Source organism: Patagioenas fasciata, chromosome 1, assembly GCF_037038585.1.
Source record: "Patagioenas fasciata isolate bPatFas1 chromosome 1, bPatFas1.hap1, whole genome shotgun sequence".
NCBI classification, from domain to species: domain Eukaryota; kingdom Metazoa; phylum Chordata; class Aves; order Columbiformes; family Columbidae; genus Patagioenas; species Patagioenas fasciata.
In genome coordinates, this window is record NC_092520.1 from 20,771,933 (window position 1) to 20,795,244 (window position 23,312).

The 23,312-nt window shown below is 41.3% G+C and overlaps 1 protein-coding gene across 2 annotated transcripts in view; it reads right to left on the reverse strand.

Moving 5' to 3' along the window:
• LATS2 (large tumor suppressor kinase 2) overlaps positions 1-22,205 on the reverse strand; it is a 49,833-nt gene extending 27,628 nt beyond the window's left edge. Inside the window, exons 1-2 of one of the 2 annotated variants that reach the window (XM_065830988.2) lie at positions 22,019-22,205; positions 16,789-17,370 (exon numbers count right to left, since the gene is read on the reverse strand). In XM_065830988.2, coding sequence (XP_065687060.2) covers positions 16,789-17,127 — 339 coding nt within the window. In that variant the 5' untranslated portion in view covers positions 17,128-17,370; positions 22,019-22,205. The remainder of the gene's footprint in view (positions 1-16,788; positions 17,371-22,018) is intronic. The other variant, XM_071804135.1, reaches the window with a different exon arrangement.
• Positions 22,206-23,312: the final 1,107 nt, after the last annotated feature.

Below are 23,312 nucleotides of genomic sequence, written 5' to 3' on the forward strand. Positions count from 1 at the left end.
TGTGCAGTTATCACCTAATATTTCACGGCAACAACAGGACATTTTTCAGAAATACATTTGATCATCTTAAAAAGATATAGCCAAGGGGAAACAGTCTTACATGACAGGCTACAAATCAACATGTTAGACAAGTAATTTTAAACCACGGGAGGAAGAAAAAAAATCTCACTGTATCAAGCCAATAAAAACCCAGTAACACTGACTCCAGAAAATATTGGACCTGTTCCATAACAACTATATTTCTTAGGAAAATACTGTATTTTGAACTCTAAAGAATTCTGAACGTGATTAGACTGAAACAAAGGGGAGAGAGGAAAGCAGAGCAGAGGACGTGATTCCCCTCATATTTCCTCCACCGTTGAAGCCTCAAGAAGCTTGAGAAGCCTCAAGTAGATAAAGAAACTTCTCCTGAGCAAGTCACTCAGTGTTGACACATTTGCTTAATAGTTCCCAGTAATCCTGGCAGTGGATCAACATTCCTCAACTGCCTCCTTCAAGCCTTTACTCAAACTTCTAGGAGATTGTTGTTTTCCAATGCTCTCAACTCCTAACACTTGACAGGAGGACAAATGGAAATTGTTTTTCAGGCTTCACTATTATTATTATTACTACACCACATGCTCAGTTGCATGAACACTATTCAGAGACAGCACATTTCTTCCGAGACCTTTAAGGGTACAAATTATTAAGAAACTAACAAGAGACAAGTAATCATTTTTCTTCCTTGAGAAAACACATTCTTAAAAGTGAGGTCTACAGCAAAAGCATGCTGGGCAAAATCCTTCTCGAATATTTCAGATGCAGAACAAAACCTGGCCAGTGCTTTGACAGGATAACATTAGCAGTAATGAGCACAATGCTACATGGCCTGAGAGGCTTCATAATACAGCATGCCAGAAACTAAGGCTCAACAACGTGCAGTAGCACACTGGTGAACATCTCAGTTTCTGGATGAATTTTTAAAAATATAGTTTCTACGCACTTGTTCTACAAAACTACCAAAGGTAAGGATATATGTTTGGTTGGGCAATCAAGTTCCAAATTCCTAAATTCCCCCCATGAGAACTGGGTGGAGACAGTACTCCTACTGGTTTCTAACCTGTGTGCACATTGCCAAGTCCTGTTAAACAGATGTCATTGCATCACACTGCACCACAGGTTCACAAGAAGATCTGTGTTCATACTCCTTGAGCATGCCAAGCCCAAAACAAAGCTAAGCCTCCATGGTAATGATACACAGAAACAGTCCAGTTTTTGATAACCAAGTTCATGGTATCCCAGCAAACTCTGAGCTTCAGAGAAATGCTCTTTCCCCACTTCTACTGCATGTGCATCTTACTTGGGCTCCTGTCTGTGTGCACAGTGCCCTGGATAATGCTGTGAGATGCAGAATTACAGATACAATGATTCCGGAACAGCAGTGTTCAAGAAGACACGCTGCTTCCAAGGTCAACATTGACCGCCTGTACAGGCATTGCAACTCTCTATTCCATCAGATCTTAAAAGTGTCAACATTATGATTAATTATTTTTAATCAAACTTTTCAGTATCTGCCACTACCTTCAGAGACTAACCACAGAGGCCAATGATAAACAAGCTTAGAAGTATGTGTGTGTATATATGTATATATATATACATATATACACACACACGTATAGAAATATGTACAAAAACCTTAATTTAGCTAATTTTTTTTCCAACTGAAACTTCTAGGGTTTATGTTCCAGAACATGCAATATCTGAGATACTGGAACTATCTGAAATACTGCCACGTGAAGAAAACAGTCATAGTAGTTCCATATGCACATCATTATTTGAATGACTGTAATGATTCTTGTATATCAATTTTAATAGTTTTCAACATTCAGCTCTTCTCTGTAAAAGGACAGAGCTAAGAATCTAGAGTAGAAGCACTTCTGTAATATCTGATAGCCTACTTTCTAAATAAAATCTATATCCTCAGTGCCAAATGAGCTTTCAATAAGTATTATAAAGTTCCCATCTAAGCAATCTGCCAAGCAACTTCTGCATTCTTTCTAACCTGAAACGTACAGGTTGGGACATCCCACCAGGTGACTACTTATTTACTCCTGCTCTGATCATTTACCCATGTTTTCAACATAACCTCAAACTCTCCTCTTGAAAAGCATCAAGTAAGCAGACAGTAAGAATGAAAGACATATCTATGAGAACAATAAAACTATTAAATATCATTATCCCACCCTAGAAGCATCAATTCAGGTTGTAATGTTTTCTGGGTCAAGACCTCATTTTTTGCAATGATGTTGCAACACACAGCTTTACTGCAATGCCAACGTAACAGTGGCTTTGTATTTGATAATCATAATGGAACAATGCAAATGTTAAACACAAGGTGAACAGTAAAAATCTTGCTAGCAATTTTCACTGGCAACACAATCCATACCACACCAACTTTTTCCCCATCATGTTTTCTTATAATGTCATTACAAACATTTGGAAAACTCTGTAGAAACAAACATAATGATTTAGAAAAGGAAGAAGGAAAATACCCAGTATGCTTTAAATTACAGGAATATTTTAACTAGTTATTGTCACATATAGCTGCATTTAACCATCGATGTAATCTGAAAACCAAGCTACTGATATTAAATGGATTTGAAAATATTTCCATTTAAAGCCAAAACCTGTACCAAAACTTAAGTCTAAGTAAATGGACTTAGCATGTGTGCGTACTGAGGAGGACTCTTTTGCTGCCCGAAACAAGCAGCAAAGTTCTGGCCTGATTAAATCAACAGATATTTTACTGTTGGTTTCAGTGAGGACAGAATTTCAGCCCAACAACCTTCATCTTCCAGCATGGTGCAGCTGAGGATATGGTCCCAATCTAGATATGCATAGCTGATCTGTGATCCCAAACACACTACTCTTCCCAGCTTTTTCATCTCACCGCACTCTGCCCAGCAGCACTCAGAGAACAGAGCCAAGTTCTACCAGAAAGTCAGATTGTGCAGGCTCTTCACATTTTGTCTTCAGACCCAAGCATCCAAGGGACCCTCTGTTGTCACAGGTGGGGTCTGAGGAAGGAGAACACTGTTACTCAGTAGCTGATGAAATGAAAATGCCTCCCCACCCCCTTCAGCACTTCCTGCAATGCTCCATATACTGAAGTCATATACCACTACAAGCTGGATTGCAGCTCAGTGCATTCCACTGCACTTTGTCACGCTTCCCTGACCGATACTATGCCAAAAATGACTAGCTTTAACAGTCCTCTGGTGAATAAATGAGCTTTTTCAACTCTGAAACAGAGCTGAGTTTTTAATTCACATTAAATCTGCTTTTCTGTTCTGAAGGAACATTTTTAATGCTGCCTGTAATTCCCCTTCTGTGCTTTTTTTCTTACTTCTGTAGTGACTTTAGTGAATATAAAGGGAAAATTCAAGCTGAATAGTTTTTAAAAGCCCTAAAGAGACCTCCAAAATATGTCTGAAGGAAGTAAAAATATTAACTAGCAAAATGCAAAGATGAAAAAGATCCACATCATGTTCATATAAATCTAGAAATACATGGAAATGAGCCAGAAGATTCACAAGACAGCTAACACAGAGAACAAAATCCAAAGTACAGCTGGACTATCTAAACAAGCATAGGGCAATATTATCCAAGATTTGCACATTTACTGTTTATTTACTCAGTACCCAACTGAGCACAATCCTGTGGAACAATACAGACTGCTCCTGGAAGCATTCCCTTCTATAGTACTCAGATACTCTAAGCACTTGTAGTTAAAGACTATGCCCTAAGAAACTTTCCTTTGTAATTTTTTATTGAAACCCATGCCTGCAATTACCAAAAGAACATGATTATGAGAAAACTGTACAACTAATGTAAGTATATAACAGAGTAAAGCACTCATTATGTCAATGCTCGGCTCCCCTCCATAGCAAAAGAATACTAGTATGTTGCATGTGCACCCAAAAAAGGGATCCTACTTCTCTCCAAGCCAGTTAGCTTTGCTCAGCACATCAAGAAATGTTGCAGGTTCCAGCCCATTTTTGGAACAGAGGGTTTCACTATCCAACCCCATCTGCAGGCTGACATGGAAATATGCCTGCCCCAACTGCTACTCACACATGGAAATAAAGTTATTTTTACACTGGAAGAAAATCCTTTATTTTCCCAAAAGCAAGAACAACCACTGCAACACGCATAGAAGGCAGGCATTTAGAATAGAGGAGCATGCTGCCTACAACAAGCAATTAAGCCTTGTGAAGAGAGCATTTGGGCAGGATGAAGGGTTAAGCATGACTTTAGACAGCAAGCACACAAAAACCACTGAAAAGAGGGAAGTGGGGAGGAGGAAAGCAAGGCAACCTGGAGCTTTTAAATTCAATAGGCTGGAAAGTCAGGGAAGATGCCTCTTCTCTGCAGTGCCTGCCAGCTAGAACAAGCAGCAGGCACCCACTGTTGGGGGACACTGCTGGGCACCCCATGCTGCTTTCCCTGGTGTGTGGGGAATAGTTACAGCTCTGGCTCCTGTTTCTTCCACACTGCAGGGCTGAAGAACAGGACTTCGCTAATGCCCAAGCCCTCACTGAACACGTGCTGGCTTTGGTCACGCAGGCAGCTTCGGGCCGATAGACCAAAACAGCACTTCAGTGTGCGTGATTAGCGTTTTCATCTTCAAAAACCACATCCAATTTTCAAGGCAGATATTTCATTAGCACTAACGTGCCTCCAGTTAAAACAATCAGTTTGCTTCTAATGGCTGAACTCGGCATTACCAGCTCTTCTCCCCAAGTAAATGCCAAACACCATCCTCTCTGCTCACACATCCAGTTCCTGCTTTTTAACAGGGGCATAACGCTTCTTATGACTCCCATTACCCTCATGATTGTCAGCTACCACTTTCCTGTCAGAGTTTAAACCTCCTCTAAACATTAGCTGCCATAATCTGAGAGTCAAAAAAAAAGAGGAGGGAAGTAAAAGTTACTTCCCTTGAGCCTCTTCCCAGACTGGGAAACCACAAAACTACTATGTGAATGTGGCAAAACAAACCAGATCTGTGGTCTAGTGGCAGGATTTTCCCCAAATCCATGAGCTCAAAAGTTTGTGTGCAAGGAGGGTTGACAGTGCCCTGCTAGTTTGACCCAGGGTTTTGTCTGGTGCTGGCCAATGGTGTATTTCAAGGCAATGGGAGAGAGGAACAGAAGGAAGTTTTAGGCATAGAAGAAAGTAAAATAACTGGTCTCTGCTAGATACTGTCCTAATGCTATGGCTGCTGTTGTTTGGCCCATATAGGGCAGGGTAATGACTGAGTTAATACTCCAGCAGACAGTAGTAATCTTGGGAGCACAAACCCTCCTTCACAAGGCAAGAGGAAGAAAATGGCTCTTTGCAGAAAAAACAAGGACTCCTGTTAAAGACAGTGCTGCTATTTGCCCAAAATAGTGTTCCTGGAGATGCTGAACACATAGCAGGACGTTCTGACCTTCCCTGGAATCTGAGAGAGGACAGCTCTGCCTCAGACCATGCGGCAGCTCAGACTCTCCCTTGCCTCCCGAGCAGAGGCGTTCCAGGCTCAGGAGGCAACAACTTCTCCCTGACAGTAAATCTGAGCACCTATTTCTGTGTAAGTACAGAGTAGGGCCTGCAACAGCAAGTTCTCAACCTCCAGCAGTTTCTAACGCTTACAAACCACAGCGAAGTTCCTGGAAAAGTAGAACTGATTTGTTACAGAAAGTTTTATAGCACCAACGTAGTATTGAAAAATACCTTTTGTAGGTTACTTTCATGTGGCTAAAATCTCTGAAGGTTCACTTTTGTCAGTAAACAGAGAAAGAGGGGGTGGGGGTAGGCACACCAACGCAAATGAGAATTTTTGTGGTTTGCTTTTGAATTTGCTGGTACTTCCCAGTGAGGTCCTGCTTCTGTAGTATGGGGAGCTGGCTCGCCACATGCCCTGACAGAAACTGATGACTTTTACCCACTTGTAAAGTCCCTCTAGGCGCTAGGTCTTTCATTTGCATTGTTGAGCACTGCACCAACATCTTCTCTCCATCATTTGCATGACCGCAACATCACACACGTGTTTCACGGGTTCTTCATAACATACCTTCAAGAAAGCACTCAATGAACTTAATGCTAGCGTTAGAGAACATAATAAAAGAGATTTTCAGAATGGGAGGGGTGGCCAAGGTGCAAGAAATGATCACAGGAAAGAACTGGAATTGAGTTTCCAGCACAGCAAATGCTGGAGCACCTGAAAGAGAAGAGGAATTCCACCCTGCTCCAGCACACAGCCAGCTGGTCGTTCCCATGTCTGGACAGCGCACACTACACAGGCAATCAGGGGATCATCTAAAAGTACAATCAAGAAACTCTGCAGAACAATCAGAAGAAATAGGCCCCAGCAAGGTGCAACACACATCTCTGGAGACAATTATTCAGTACTTCTTGGAGCCAGGGCAAAACCAGCCCAGTATGGAGTGAATTTGTCTTGATTCAAAGTTCTCCATCATATGGCCATAACTTTTTATATTTTACATTACGACAGTCAGAGATTTGTTTTGTTTTGCAAGCCAGGATACCCTGCACATATTAATATTTCCAAGGTTCCAGTCACATTGATCAAATTTTATTTTATGCACTTTCATCCAGCTGACATCTGGCAGGAAGGTGGAATGAACCCAGTGACTGCAGCAAAGCCAGAGGAAAAGCACAAGTAGGACAGGTGGCTAGCTTAAGCACAGGCTATGGAGTCCTGATTCTGAATGGAAGATGCAGAAATTAAAATATATGGAGTGTGCTGTGAAAGTCACAGTTGCATCTATAATTCTTTAGGATGTCACATCAAATCTAAAAAATAAGGTTGAAATCTATGAAAGAGTTCTTCAGAGTTTGCAATTATTAAAAAAAAAAATTTACGGTATTCAGAAGCACATGGAGAAAAGCACATAGGAAGTGTTGTCATTCAAACCAACGGAGCAGAGAAAACAAGGCAACAAGACAACAGGTAAAGTAAGGTATAGATTTAAAGTGCCTTGAAGATAGTTCAGAATTGATACAGTGGAAGAACAAAATGAACAGGGAGATAAGGAAGCTGCAGAGCAGCAACTATGTTCTCTAAGTCTGTGCTGACATTTTGTTCTGTTTTGAAACAACCCATATCCAACAGATTCATAAATAGTGGATAAAATCCAAACCTAACCTTATAAAGACACAGGAGTAATTTTACACTGCTAGCTATCAAGTCAATCTCTTTGAAGCCCAAGAACAGCTATTATCACCTACATCAGCAGTCTTCTTTCTAGCATTTTATATATGTGAGGAGTAAGACACTGTATCTTTGCATGCTTCGGCTGAAATAATTTACAAATCATGCGTTAGCATAATGATGGACATAGAAAACAGTTGCAAAATGCTTGGTCATTCAGGCAATCTAAACTTAAATCTCAACATTTTACATTGCATTTATATTTCTTTAAATGTGTAGAAGAAAACGTGTGTCAGTAATTTTCACATACGCACACATACACTGGTAACAACTAAAGCAGCACAGAGCACAGTTATTTTCATAGGCTGTCCCTGCCATAGCCGTTACCTACCTGACAAAGTTACAGGTACACAGCTTTATTTGGCTTCAGCCAAATTAACTGACCTAGAAATTTTTTTAAGTATTTTCATATCCTCTCCTGTTCTCTTCATCCCTTGCCTCCCTGGGCAAATATTTTTAATTGCTTGGATGCAGTTAAAATGAAGAGTACAAGTTCCTCATCAGGGAAAATCCATCTCTTACACTGCAGAGAAGTAGAACACAGCCTCAAATATTAGCCTCTCATTTACTTAGACAGAAAAAGAAATCTTCAGTGCAGTATCAAATCCTACAGATTAAGTTCTTCACAAGCAACTGGTACCATGCAAGCACTTCAGTCATCATAATACATATGTGCACATGTTCATCTCTGAGGTGAAACCTAATTGCTATGTGTCCATTTGTACACAAGAAGTTTCTTGTGGACTGTCGGTGACATTCCAGATAGCGGGACAAGACCATTGGAACAAACCCAGTTTTGCTGTGTTGCAACCATAGCTGGGAGACCCCATGAAGATCAGAGCTGACAGGACCACCTCAGCAGAAACCACATCAGCTGCCAAGTAACATGAAGTTGAAAATACTCTGCAGCAATGGTGTTTTGGGTGACCAACAGAAGACGCGCAGAGCAGACAGACAGCAAGAGTTTGATCGGCAGACTTGCACCAGGCTTTATTTATGCATCTTCTGAAGATGGGAAATTGGGATCCCTCTCAAGTCTGGACAACACAAGCCTGCTGCTGCTGTGGTAGGATACAGCCAAAGACCACAATGCCACAGAAACTTCAGCCTCTATTTTGGTAATCAGAGGCATTTTAACATTTAATGTTACTTTTTTTTCTGAAAAGCTAGGGAATTATGAAAACCTAAAAATATGGATCAGCATTTTCCACTCAAGGCTTCAGCTCCAAGCAACATAAAAATGTCAGATCTAAGCTATACTCACACTTGTGTTATGAACACGAGCAGAAAGAGTGAAAAAAGCAGAATGTATTTTACACGCTGTACACGACTTAGGTAAGAATAAGGCCCAAAATAACACAAACGTCTGTAGCTTTAAGTAGAGTGTCTGTCCTTCCTAGACTGTACTAGTTCGAACTGTGTATGTTCCAGCAGTACTTGGTTGTAAAACATCTAGAGTAGCTATATCCATAGTGAGGCAGCCTGACATCCAGTCAGAATTCTTTCCTAAGTCAAATAAAGGAAAACCTGGGCCTGCCCAGCTGTTTGTTAAGACAGACTTTTTAAAAAAACAAACAAAAAAGGCAATAGTGAGGAATTAATGATCATACCCAACAGATAGAAAAACAGCAGCTGCCATCACCATGAAAACTGGACTTGAAGGTCTCTTTCATGTGTCTCCTCACCAATTTTAGATAGTGTTGCATACATGCATTTGCAAGTCACAGAAACAGCCGGTACCCAAGGAACAAAGAATATATGTACTGGAGCCTGATTTACAGTAGATTGTGGAGACACACAGACAACACACACGAGACACGGGCTGAGCAAGGTTTGAATGCTGTGCCCAAGTGAGCATCAACAAGCTGTGACCTGCTCAAGAGTGACATAATCAACCTCACAACCAAAAACCACTTCTGCTGCACTTCGTAGCACATAACCATTCACCTTCAGAGCAACACTGATGTGATCCTCTGTCCCTGCCTCCTGGGCATGACCATGCTGGTCACTGTTTCTCCTTCCAGCAGCAGTCTGGTAAGAATCCAGCCAGCATCTTGAGCATTTCCAGAAAACAGACACACAGTTGTAATACCACCATGCTTTCAGAAAATGCAGTCACAGTAACTTCATTCTGCCCTTGGGCAAATACGACAATATCTGGCAATCATATTTTATTTATAAAATGGAAGAAAAGGTAATATAGTTCCCTTCGGTTTAGCAGATTATATTATGCAACTGAATGCCCAGCTACATTCTTGTAATTTAAATTACTATAAACTCATTTATCTGGTGGCAGTATTATTATTTCTGCACAGGATACAGATGAAATTCCACCCCCCCCTTTTTTTTTTAGTTTCCGTTAACTTAGTTTCAGTTCTGCTGATCAAGTAACTTCAAAATGTCTGTAAAATATTTTTTCCTGTGGGTACAGCAAGAAAAAAAATAAAGTGAGGAAAAAGGACTACACTGTAAGTTACTCTATGTATATTCAGTCATGCTTTAGGGGGAAAAAAAAAAAGGCACTCCACACAATATGGCACATAACTATCTATCACATGAGAAGTAGTCACAGGCTTTTATTTGCTTTCTATTGATACTCAATTAGTAGCTTTAACGTAAGCTCTTATTTAGTTTGGCAACTATCAGAAAAGCATTCCTAGACTGAATTAAATGAGTTCTAAATGCACATCTTGGTTTATCTCTAAAGTCTGCAAGCATGCAAAAGCCTTGCATCCAGTACTCTACTGAAATCTAAATTTAAAAGCATCATTCCATTTTTTGAGAAAGAAAAAACCCCAGAAACTCAACCAAAAAAACAACCCACCCCCAAACAGAGATGCTAATTTTCAGTCTCAGCATAAAATCACATTGGTTCCTCTCAGATACAAGCTGAAAAGAACAGATATTTTGGCTGAGAACAACCAAAAACAAAAAATGCAAAAGGAACAGCTACACCCTACTACTATTGTGATATCAACTTCCTGTTATGATAATGGCAATCTTTACTTTTGGTCACAAGGGCTTTTTTATTCAGAGACTGAAGTTAATGCTTATGCAGAATATTCAGTGACTGTAATGAAACTATTTCCTTGTAATAATAAAGAAAAAATCCATAGCTCAACCTTCTCCTGAAGATTAGATTTTAATAAATACAATTCAAGTATCCAATGCAAGTTAATCTTATACCCTGTTACAGCAGTATAGACCTTTATATTAACTCCCAGGCTTCTAGAATGATTTTGGGACATGAGGAATAGGAAAGCATTAGTTTAAAATTAGATTCACATTTATTTACAGCTGAAGTCTGGCATCTGATTACTGTTCTGTCATTTCAAACATCATCCTACTACCAAGTTGCAAGTTATTCAATAGTTTGCCAAAGAAGAAAGACTGAACAGACTAACGATAATAAAGGGCAGAGACTAAAACATACTGCAGTCTTATTCAGTGCCATATTACTGCCCAGCTGCCAAGAAGCCACATCTTATCATGTGAAGGAGCACATGGAATCACCTCCAGCTGCCAAGGAATACTTCCCACCACCGTGAAAATGCAAGGGAAATTATCTTCCTGCCTTCTGCAGGACAAGAGCACACTCTAAGCTATGCTTACACAAAGCCAAGAGCACCTTCCCAAATACATAACACAGGATTTAAGTATATTCACTAACAGAGCATCATGAAGAAGTGACAGCAACATAGGCAGACTAAAGACAAGAGAATGAGATAGAAGTGTCAGCAGGTATCAGCTCAGATGTGCTCCTCGCCTCATGCTTTCAGAACCTGGAAAGCTATGACTAACTTTTCTGCAGCAGCTGAAAACTGAAATGACTTAATGGACTAACATCAAGCATATTGGTGAGAAATCAGTCCCTTACATGCCTCGATGGAAGAACACTGGATGATACTGGAAATATCTCAGAAATGAGAAAAAGGTTGAACCCAAAAAGGGAGGTTACAAAGAAAAAAAATATAGGAAAAGGTTACACAACAAGCTCTTAACACGTAGAAAAAAAAAGAGTGAACAATTTACCTTCAAAGGAGGGAGGCAAATGAACACACAAGAGACAGTTGACCTGAATTATCAAAACCTACTGCTAAAATAAAATCCTTCTCCTGCATTCAGCTGTGAGTGCCCTCATTTGAAGCCCCCTTTTTTTCTCCTTGTAACTCAAGAATACTTATTTCCTCCTGACCTGCAATGTACTTGTAATGACTCTTGCCACAGAATAAACCAGGCAATCTTAACAGCTCATTCTTCAGTCATTTTTCATTAACAAAACAACCTGTACCCACGACACCCATAAGACGACTCAGATGTTCATCTTGGAGGTTTTGGTAAATAGCTGGACAAGCAGAACTCTAACACAGGTAAAGTTTACCCAAGCAGAAGACCATTTTTTAAAATGTTATTAAATTAATTCCTTCATTTTCTCAGGGCTATTAAATTTGCTGTCCTTCACTTTGAAGGCAAGCTGTCTTTTTAGACTTGTCCTCTTAACAAATACATCACAACAGATACTTTACTATAAGCAAAACTCCAGCCATGCATTGCCCAATACCAAACCAAAACTTTGCATTGTATCTGCCTCCTCTCTTCATCCTATCACAGGAGCAGTAAGTCACACCGCTCAGCAACGCACTGCTAGATGACACATGGATTATATGTGAACAAGCGTGACCTAAAACTCTATATAGAAAAGAAAAAAGAGAATATTAATTCAACACGCAAAGTACTTTCTGCACAAGATCTATTTGGCACAGCAGAATTTCCCTCACTTAAGACATGTGCAAATATTTGTTTAAATTGAGATAAGTACTGTATTCCTCATTCTCAAATTTTCCCCAAATCAAGCAGTAGTTCCCAAATCAAGGTGGAATCTTTGCCAAACAGGTTGAATAAAAAGGCTGTAATCCACGATGAAGAGACCAAAAGAATCTTGGATTGCAAGAAGGAGGAATGAAAACAAAGACCACCCCACTTCTACAAAGTGAATTCCATGAAGCTAGCGTAACACAGAGGACAAGATGGTCAGCCTGATATTCTTACACACATTACAGTACCCACAAACACCATTCCAGTTCCTTGAAAGACCCTATAATTAGTGTCCAAAGATCTTCCCCCTTTGGAATTTTCTCATATTGGCACAGGTGAGGTGTACATGTTTTATTGGAGGTATTTATAAAAGCCTCTGGAAAAAACGAAGCCTAAGAACTTTTCTGCTTCACATATTCACATAGTTGTACAGTGTATAGTACATGACGCATGTTACTGGAAGTAGATATCCTGTAAAAAATCTTAAACCATATTTTTTTCTTAAAAATAGCTGTCCAAACAAACCATGCCTAGAAATCTTCACCCAGAAAATGCACCATTACTCAAAGAAAAGAAGTTTGCTCGGGGCGGGGGGGAAGTTACAAGAGTGTAATGTTCCACAGTTCATCTAGAACTGCTGCAGCCCACTCTAAATTACAATATCAGTGGCTGTTTATGCTCTAAGGAAGTACAGTAAGTACAGTACAGCCCATTCAGGTTGCTGGAATGTCCCTGATCATATGCTCAATTGCATCTATTCATTAGAAAAATTCAATCCACAGCAGCAGCTGCAGTTACCACCACACCCCAAACCCCATCCAGTTGCCCCAGGTGATTCTAGCAGTTTACCAGCCTACAGGACAGACACTCTGCAGTCTTGTCCCTCTGCAGTGACTGCAAGTTACACTTCCAAGCCCAAGGAGTTTTATTTACTAAAGAACAGCAGCATTAGCACTGCTTTTGGATTCAAGCTTTTAGAACAAAAAAGGTCCAGGCTTTTGCAGTCATGTTCCACAAGTTTCAAAACAATTTATGCTGCACTAATTATTTTTGATTGAAATTTGCTAAATAATTACTGTTGAAAAGATTACTTAAGCAAACACAGACAAGTTACTCCACTTGTTTAAGAAGAAGTATGACTAATTATGTGTGTAATTCTGTTTCGTATCTCTTTTTAAAAAAAAAAAAAGTATTCCTGGTTTTTTTCAGGTCATTTGCAAAGTCTCCATTAAGTTTTGGGGGCTAGATTTCACTACAAAGTCATAAGCTACACAATGGCTGAAATCTCTGTGAAAGAACATTGGCCATTTAAAAGAGCACTGACAACTTCCCAATTTTAAAATAATAATAATAATAGCCTGTTTTCACATGTAACACCTATGATGACTAACTGAAAGACACAAAAATTTTTTATTTACTTCATGAATTACACTGCATTTTCTATACTTGCTAAATTTACCAACCAGCTTATAACCAACTTCCTGCCTGTGTGGCTCTTTCACAGAGCTAGAAAAAAAGTAATAAAATGTCATGATGTTTCCTTTTTATTTAATTAAACCAATTTCAATTTTATCTTAAAACCTAGAGTCACTCAAGGCAGAACAAGGAGCTATAAACCCTACATTTATGTTACTACCTTGTAGTATGTAAAATGGTTGTTGTTAAAATCTAACCATGCTACAAATGTTAGATGAGCAGAGCTAATAAAAGTAATAAATAGAAGTATCCTTTCCCCAGCCTATAAAATTCATACTCCTTCCTTCTTAATTGGCACTGCTCCCCTTCACCCTTCCAAAAATCCTTTTCGTGGCCCAATAAGCCAGCTGAAGAAGAAGCCTGATTCTTCCACTGCTCCATCTAGAATGCCAAAAAGCATGAGCCCAAATCCAAGTTGAAAGTGGAGTTCACATAAAATCAAACTGAATAATCTATGAATTCTTCACAACTTCCTATAACATACATGATTAGAGCTTCTCATGACAAATTGTCAACTTCAGGATGTTTGCAGCCATGAAACAATCAGTGCACCACGAAGCACAATGAGGAGGTGTAAGATCTTGTACTCTGCAGGATTGCTGTAAAGGTCAAGTAGACTATTAGGTATTCATGGACTGAAATCCTTAACCTCTAAATACTTGCTCCTGGCATTTGGGGGGTGGGAGAGGATTCCATGTCCATTTACCAACTTCACACTAGCAGCTGGTCCAGAGGTAAAGAAAACCATTTCTAAAGAAACTGAAGCAGACTTCATTTTTCTTTTAAATCATAGAACAGTTTGGGTTGGAAGGGATCTTTAAAAGTCATCTAGTCCAACCACTGGACAATGAGCAGGGACATCTTCAACCAGATCAGGTAGCTCAGAGCCCCATCCATCCTGGTCTTGAATGTTTCCAGGGATGGGGTATCTACCACCTCTCTGGGCAACCTGGGCCAGTGTTTTACCACCTTAATTTAAAAAATTTCTTCCTTATATCTAGCCTGAATCTACCCCTCTTTGGTTTAAAACCATTACCCCTTGTCCTATTGATCTGTTACCTGACTCCAGAAGGCACATCTGCAGTAGGCATTTAAAGGCTTTGATTGACAAGCAGGGACAGGGTAGCTTGCAATGGTCAATTTACTACATATTATGGTCTGATTCATCGCAGCTCAGGCACTACGAGGAAAAGAAAAATCTAGAGGTAGTAATCAAGTCTGTCACACTACACCGTGCCATCCCTAGGGCCAGATACCCTTCACACCATCTCAAAAAGCTTTATTCATTCACAATCCGACAGGACAGTCAGCCTTCCTATGGCTTGGACCCACAAATGCCAGGAAACCCAGCATTTTTAGCCATAAGACTCCAGTTTTGGAACCATGTCTGGATTCTAGCCAAATGTGATCCTGCTTGTGCTTAGGGATAGGCTCATGCCATGTCAAGGCAACAAGTCACAGCTAGGGAGAAAAGCTAAATGTGAGGATGGAAGGATCATGGCCAGTGAGGAGGGGGAAAACCAAACCAAACCAACACACACACACACAGACACACACCACCACCCCTCCCAACACACCAAACATCAACCAAAATCATGCAGCCAAATTTAAGGAGGTAGCAGAAATCTCCACATCAGTCAGAACTGGGCTCATTCTCACCGTTCCATGAGAAGCAATACCATTGCATGAACATTGAAGTCAAAATAGCTAAAGATATTAAAAACTTCACATATATAAAGCATTTTACTGCCTTTAATACCAAGACATTTTAACAGGTGCTCAGGTGTTTCTGTTTTATACATTGGCTTAACATTTCTATGCTGTAGCATGCTCAAAGTACTTTCCAAGTTTTCGGTCCAACAAGCCTGTTCTGTGTGTGAACGATCTGTCCATGTAACCTACCAAATGCATGCTTCCAATCCAGAATCCAGCTGTGCTCATTTAACCTTGGCTCATATGCACAGGGAGCATTCTCATCCTAAATTGCTAGGGAAATTTAGAATGTGGAGTTCTAAAAAGCTGTTTATATGGGATGCTTAATATCAGGGAAAAATCCCTAGCTTCTCCAGTAAAATAATTCAGCACAGCATCTTGGTTCACTGGACAAGGAAGTATTCAGTTGTTCTGTATCATTCTTCATTGGATCTGCAATCTACTCTCTGATTATCTCACATAGCATAAACTCTTTGGAATATAAACAGCACTAATTAATGTCTATATAGCTCCAGAGAAATGCGGACTGTTTATAGTAATGCCTGGTGTTAGTTTCATTACACAGATTCAGAATATAGTCTAGGAGAGCCAAGAGACTCACACTCTGCCATGAGTGAAGGGAGGTTAAGTTCTGAAATCAAGGAAATGCCTCTGAAAACATTTTGGTTTTTAATCTCTCTAATTTATATCAAGATCTATAAATGGAAATGTTTCACTTTGTCAACAACTGCCATTCAATCACATGGGAAAAAAGTTGCTTCTTTAACAATCAGAATCTGAACCCAAAAGAGCACTTCATCTCTAAAAAGCAAAATTTTGAACTATTCCTGGACAGAGGTGAAAGTCAACACCAGCAATGGAATCACATGCAAGATGAATGCAGCTGTCCTGCACCAGGTGAATGGTCTTTGAATTAAGAATACATTCTAGCACCAATCCTGGAATGACAACAGCATCTCTGTGCCAAGTACTTTATCTGAGACAGGGCTACCACCTCTTGAAAGAACAGAGAAGGTGAGGAAGAAAAGGTGCACACCCAACCACTGCTGCTTGCTGAATACCCAGATAGTTCCACTTGCTTCTGGCAAACAGCAAGTGACCTTTTTCAAAGAGCATATAGAGTCTCAGTAATTTCTTCTAGTTGCTTCTGATAGTGAACCAAGTTTAGATGTGCTACAGAAAATTCAACTCATAGCTAAGGCTTGTTCCAATATAGAGAGGAAATAAAGTGGGGGTGGAGCAAGGGGGAAGACAAGCTACAGCCTTATATTCTCAACTGGAGAAATCATAAGAGAATTCTAGAGGTCACCATGATAATATTTAACATTAATTAACCCCATACTAGACACATCTCTCCACAGCAAGTCCATCTGCTCTGCCAGTCGTACAGCAACACAACTGTCAGAAGATTTGGTGCATTTTGTCAATGAGCAAGCTTGATAACTTCCATCAAAATCCTTTTCTCAGTCCTGAGGATAAACTCATTTTGAAGGTAGTGACAATCCCCCCTGCAAACTCATACGTACCTGATCGCAGCCTGCATTCACCAGCTCCTGGAGCATCTGCCTATTTACTTCAACAGTTGCTGTAGTGCTCGACTCGTTAGCAAAAGGCAGCAAAGAATACCTAATTTCTCGCAGAGCTTTCTGATACGGTCCAAACTTGGGCGTTTGTCTCATCTGCTGCTGCCTTGCAGCATCCTTCCCTATTAAAATCTTATGGTCCAGAGAAGTTTCACTGCCTGGTCCAATTGGTAGTCCCTGACCTGAAGATTTGGATGGTTGCTTTAAACCTTCTCGAATCTCTTGTAACCTTTGTCTGCTGTTTCCAGAATACGTTGTAGCAGGAAAAGTCTTTGGCCTCATTGTTAATCCAGTTTTCTCTGAGCATAAATACAGCTTTATTCTTAGGGTTTTTTTAATTACTTTATTTCAAAAAGAGTGTTGCTTGATGGTATCAATTTCTTGTAAACATAATCCTTTGAAGATAAAAAGAAAAGGCAAAATTCTCAATAAATTTCTGCCAGTGTTTTACTTCAGCTCACGATCTTCATGTTTCCTACAGAAAATGAAAATCCTTGGAATCATCATTTTGCAGACTGACAGTGTCTGAAACAAAAGAAAATAAAAAGTACATGCAATTAAGTTGATATTATAAATGCCTCTGAAGGGATGGTATGACAATTAATCGTGAGAGTGAATCAGTTTAACCTATTAAGCTGTCACAGCTGGATTCCCTTTAATGATTTTCACTTTATCTGTTTTCAAAAATAGGATTCCAAAAGGCTTTCTCAACGTAATAACTAATTTTTCTTTAGAGTTTCATTTTCAAAACATATAAAATTCTTAAAACCTACAATTTAAGAATTTTACAGGACCTTACTGTGGCAAGTTTCCTACTCAATTGCATAACCAAATCCTGGACAAGCCTATCCTATTTCATAATTAGGCAAGAGTATGCTCATGAAAGATTTTGTTTTACACTAGCTCAGCTCAGTTTCAGAAGTTTATGAAGAAGATTTATAATGGAAATATTGATGACTCTAACCATAGCAACTGCTAGTATTCCAATAACAAAGTGAATAACAGCAAGACAAGATTTTTCGCCTTTCCAAGTTAATATCTTAGCAAAGCCTAAAGGTAAGAATTATTCCCAGAACTGGAAGGATGAGGGGGAAAAAAAAAAAAAAAAAAGCCCACCACAACCCAAAAACAGAGGGGGAAGGGAGGGATGCATGTGTGATATTTCATTAACTGTGCCTTATAGGGAAGAAACAGAAAAGATGGGTAGATGGAGCTACTCAGTAACAGCAGAAGAGGCAGAACCAGCTCAGTTAGCATCCCAACACAGCAGAAAGACGACTTTGAGACAGCTTTATGCACCCATTCTGACATGCAGCAGAAAACAACTACATAGCACAGCTGAGCTACAGTGAAACTTGCAATCGCTGTGCAGCATGAATTTACAAGAATCCTACTTTAACTAAGTCTTTGTGGCATCACCATCATAGAAACGTTAAATAATGGTGCATTCGAAAGAGGATTAGAAAGATAGCTTAACCAGAAATGTCACCTCTCTGTTGATGCTGCTTACGCAACTTTGCTTCTGCTGCTGATATCTATCTGCACTTGCAAAGTTAGAATTTTGTTCAGTTGTGTTCAAATCGCAAATACAGATGATAGTAACACACTGCACGTTCCTTTAGGTTGTCAAGAATTTAACCTTTTTTTTTTTTTTTTAAAGGAGTTTCACTTCTGATCATAATACACATATCTTTGGAAACAGTTAATCCAAAAAGTATTATTTACTTTCATATGCTTATACTAAATCCTAACTCATTGCAACAGCTCTTCCTGTGACAGCTATAGTATTTCCCAACAATATACTATACAACTATTTCCATATATTTACCATCACTTATCACTGCAAAGACAACAGCTTACTGTTGTGAAGGCCAAGAGAATCTGGGCACATTCACCTCTGAACCCCATCACCAACTTCTCGTTAGTACAAGATTTCCTCTACAACCAAGGCCCGAAATGCAACAGTGAAGTCAGACCCCAGACTCTTTTATGATGGTTCACCAGTTTCACAATCAACAGTAGGACAAGGGGTAATGGGTTCAAACTGGAACACAAGAGGTTCCACTTAAATATGAAAAGAAACTTCTTCTCAATAAGGGTAAGAGAACACTGGAACTAGGCTGCCCAGGGGGTTGTGGAGTCTCCTACTCTGGAAACATTCAAAACCCGCCTGGACACCTTCCTGTGTAACCTCATCTGGGTGTTCCTGCTCTGGCAGGGGGATTAGACTGGATGATCTTTTGAGGTCCCTTCCAATCCCTAACATTCTGTGATTCTGTGTGATCCTGTGAAATGCAGAGGCACAGATTAATCACTCAAGATACGATCTACATATTATGTTCTTAAAACGCACGCCACATACTGCCCTAATGGGAAATTTCTGTACAGTGTAACATCAGTTCAGATCCACATCTTAGCTGAAAGGTGGTAAACTAGCTCTACACTGAAAGCTGTAGCATCAAACTGCTTGAGAACACACAATGAAGGGCACCTGTGTCAACCTCTTTTGCTAAGATTTAAGTGCCCAGTTCACTGAAAAAAAACCTATAATGTATTTGAGGTGTTGAGCTCCTCCACTCAGTACTTTCTAAGGATGTCCTGCAGCCCTAACTCATACAGGACTAACAGTGACATAAATGCCCATATGCACATTGGACAGGGTTTGTCACTTGTTTTAAGGGAAGTGCTAAAGCTGTTCATCTAGATTTTTATATTTCCATAAACAGATCAGCTACTAGGTGATAACAGAACAAGTTTTCATTGTTCTCAAAGAAGACAAAAGCGACAGAAGGATCCCAATAACATGATTTTGTCTACTTACACAGAATATAGCGAAAGACAATACACAGCCTTGTTAAAATAAACAAGTCAAACAAACAAACAAAAAAACATTGCAGCCTTTTTAGGATTACATTATAAGTAGCTAGTGCTCAAAAAATACAGAGCAATTAATTGGCTCTATAACTATCTGTCTTTTCCTGACAGCCTCAGGCACCATATGGCTGGGTTTAGGAATCTGAGTTTTTCTTCCTTTTCAGTCCCTGTGCCAATCCTGAGGCCTGGGACACTCTGGAAAAGCTTCCAATCCCCCCACCTTTTTGCAGCAAAGGACTGCTTGCCCACTTACACACATGCTTCACATAAAGAACTTTTGTGACCTTTAGCCTTAGCTTGAGTCTAATAATGCTAAGTCAAGCCAGCTGGCAACTTCCTCAGCTTACATTTACAATACTGCTAAACCAGAAAGAAATGTTGATCGTTTAGACAGTACGAATGAGAACAGCAACAGCAGTACACACTGGAGCTAACTGCAAACGTGTTCAATATTTTGCAGAAGGGTTTTTTAACTAAATATGTAAAATAAGCTAATAAATCAAAACATTAAATATTACAGGTGATTTACAAAGAAAGACAAACGGCCTGCTTTCTAAAATCTTCCTGTGATTTGCATTTTTAACAAAAAATAAAAGGGTTGTATGCTTTAAAAGATATCTAGTGTGTCTACCTCTGTCTGAGGACTTCCGAATGTACATCTGGATTTGGATAACTCCAAATCCTTCTAATCTGCACTTACCTACAGCATTAATGTATCAATAGCCTCCCTGCTATCTCAAGAAATAATTTTTCAGAATTATTTTTGAGCTTCAAGCCATTCTGACTAAACAAACTTGGTTTTTTTTCCAAAATGTTATGCATTCTGCACCAATTAGAAGCTTCTCCATTATTCTAAAGAAACACTATTTCAAATAAGCATAGCATTACTTTTATTGCATCAAGTTAGAACCATTTTTGAATAACATCATTCTTCATTTGAGAAATACCAATATCTGCTCTGGCAGCAATCAGCCAACAACATTGAAATTATATGCTGATGTCTGTCACCCCAGCAGCACTAGCTATTCACTCTCCTGTCTCTTCATTCACCAACAGGTTGCATGTGCTACTCTTTCTGCAGAGACAGGGCAGAGGCAAGAAATTAAAGTTCCGTTGTGTCTCATGAGCTAAGTCCTGAATCCCGAGCCAGGGAGCTACTTCCTCCGCTACAGCTGTGCAGGCACTGTAGTGAGCTGAACTAGCGATTACTGCAGAAGGAAGGAGCAAAGTTTTAAGAAACTGCTACAACTGCCTTCCCTCTCTTAATTTACAGGTATGGCTTCGGCTTTTTTGGATCACAAATTCATGGAAGTGCTTTGTACTGAAGCCTAAGATTGTAACGGGGCTGGGTGCTGTCTCAGGAATTTCATTATTATAGAAACGGTGCTCCCTTTTGTAAGTGGGCACACAGTGAAATCGAAAAGAACTGAAGTATCTTCCCAAAAGTCATTCCTCCTCTCCTTCCTCCTGCTCACAGAACTGTTCAAAAGTAACTCTGCCCACATCCCGCTGCCAACCTTAAGCACTGGCCCAATCCAGCGCTGTGGGAACAGCTCACCTTCCCCATCCCCAGCACACCAGCAGTAACTGACCACAGAGCCTGGACGCTCCAAATAACCTTTTTATTTTTTCTTTTTTTTGCGTCATTAGCGCGAGTGCTTTCGCCGGAGAAGGGGGTATTTCAACACGCACACCACTAGCGAGGCAGCAGAGAGGGCCGTGAAGTGCTGAATTTTGGCAGTGACCTTCAGCTGACTGGGAACAGCGGGGCCCCGCGGGCTCTGGGTGCTCCCGTTCGGCTCCCCGGCCCCGCAGAGACACCCCGGCGGGGTCTGGCCCAGGCTCGTCGCCTCCAGCCCCCGTGCTAGGTGGGAGTACCCCCTTCTCCCACAGCCCCGAACCCACCCCTTTCGCAGGCAGAAAACTCCCGAAATAAACTTGGGCCGTTGACCAGCAGCCCCGGCCTGCTGGGGCACGCCGCGGAGCTGGTCCCCGCGGCGGCGGGGAAGCCGGCATGTCCAGCCTGGGGCAGAGGCTTCAAGCAGGCGGGACCCCCACACACCCCGCCAGGGCTGGGCTGTCACACGGGTGCCCGGAAAATGTCGGAGGGTGCGGGCAGAGCCCCCAGGCTGCCCCCGGGAGGGGGACACACACACGGGACGCCCATTCCCGCCTCAAGGACCGACTCGCCTTCGCGCCCCCTTCCCCTCAGGCCGCAGCAGCTGGTGGGGGGTGCGCTTGCACTCGCTGCTAAGGGGAAACCGCGGCGCCGCACCTCCTCAAGCCCCCCTTCACTCACCTCCTCGGGGCGCCCAGCGCCGTCGCTCGCCTACCGGGGGCCGTCACGGAACGACTCGATGGCGACCCCGACGGCGCGGGCCGGTCTCCATCCTCCCCCTTGGCCGTCCCGGGCACCGAGTGCGGGGCGCAGTCGGGACATTCGCTACATTGTTGGCATTCCATTCGCGTCACGTGACCCGCGGCGCCCGCGTCACTGAACTCCCCCCCTCCCCCGCCCCGCCCGGCGCATACCAGCGGGGGGAGGGGCTTCCAGGGCGGGAAGCGCCGCTCAGGACTGTGGCAGCTCCGGGGAACCGGGGGGCGAAGGGGAGGTGGCCCCGTCACAGCGGGCTGCGCTCCGCTCTCCCCGAGGTGCTCTTGCCGAGGTTTACTGGCAGCTTGTAGCACTCTTCCCGCTCACAAAGCACCCCCCGCGCTGGGGTTTGGGGAGGGGGGTGGCTGAGGTGATGAGGGAATGGCGCTGCCTCCGCCCCTTGAGGTAAAAAGGGCTGAGGGAGGCGGCTTGGAGGTGCCCATCTGCCTGCTGGGCACCCCAAACTCAATTTAAGTGTGAGTTTTGCGGTGATCATATATTTTTATTATTCCTTCCACACTGAACTAAACCCCACACACATAAAGTAGCAGGGCAGTCAATGGCTGTTTGGGCTTTGCTTTTGGTTTCTGGATTGCCTTTTTTTTTCTTTTTTTTTTTTTTTTTTGAGTAGAGGTTACTTATTTTTCATGTATTTTATCACATCAAGGGGGCTATGAGGTGCCAAAGGGGAGCAGCCAGGGAATTCACATCTGGATCAAAAATGCAGACCCAAGCTGCAAAGGATTTTTGGATGCAAATTTCATGTTTGACCTCATTATGGAGCTGCCTGGATCTGAGCCTGCTTTTCATGAAAGTCAGAACATTATGATTTTAGATATGTCTCTGTGGTCTTTAATAAAGACAATTATCAATTAGAAAAATCCCACTCTAACACAGCAGTGTTTGAATGTGGAAGGCTGGCTCTGACCCTTCAGCATGATACTCACGCTAGACATAACCAGGGAATATTAATACATAGTAAGAACAATACGAAAGCAAGCTTTCCTGTATATACATGCATATATCTAGATCATTGGCAAGGAAGAAGCCTGCAGTCCTAAAATAAAACTTCAAAATTCTTGAAATCCTATTGCAAAGCTGGGAGACACCCATTGCAGAGGCAACCCTGCTTGGCAGGGAAAGGTTTTTGATGGTGTGCAGGGGAAATGTCAGTCCTCCAAATGCTTAAGGCACATGGTTGTCTTTAATCATGGGACTA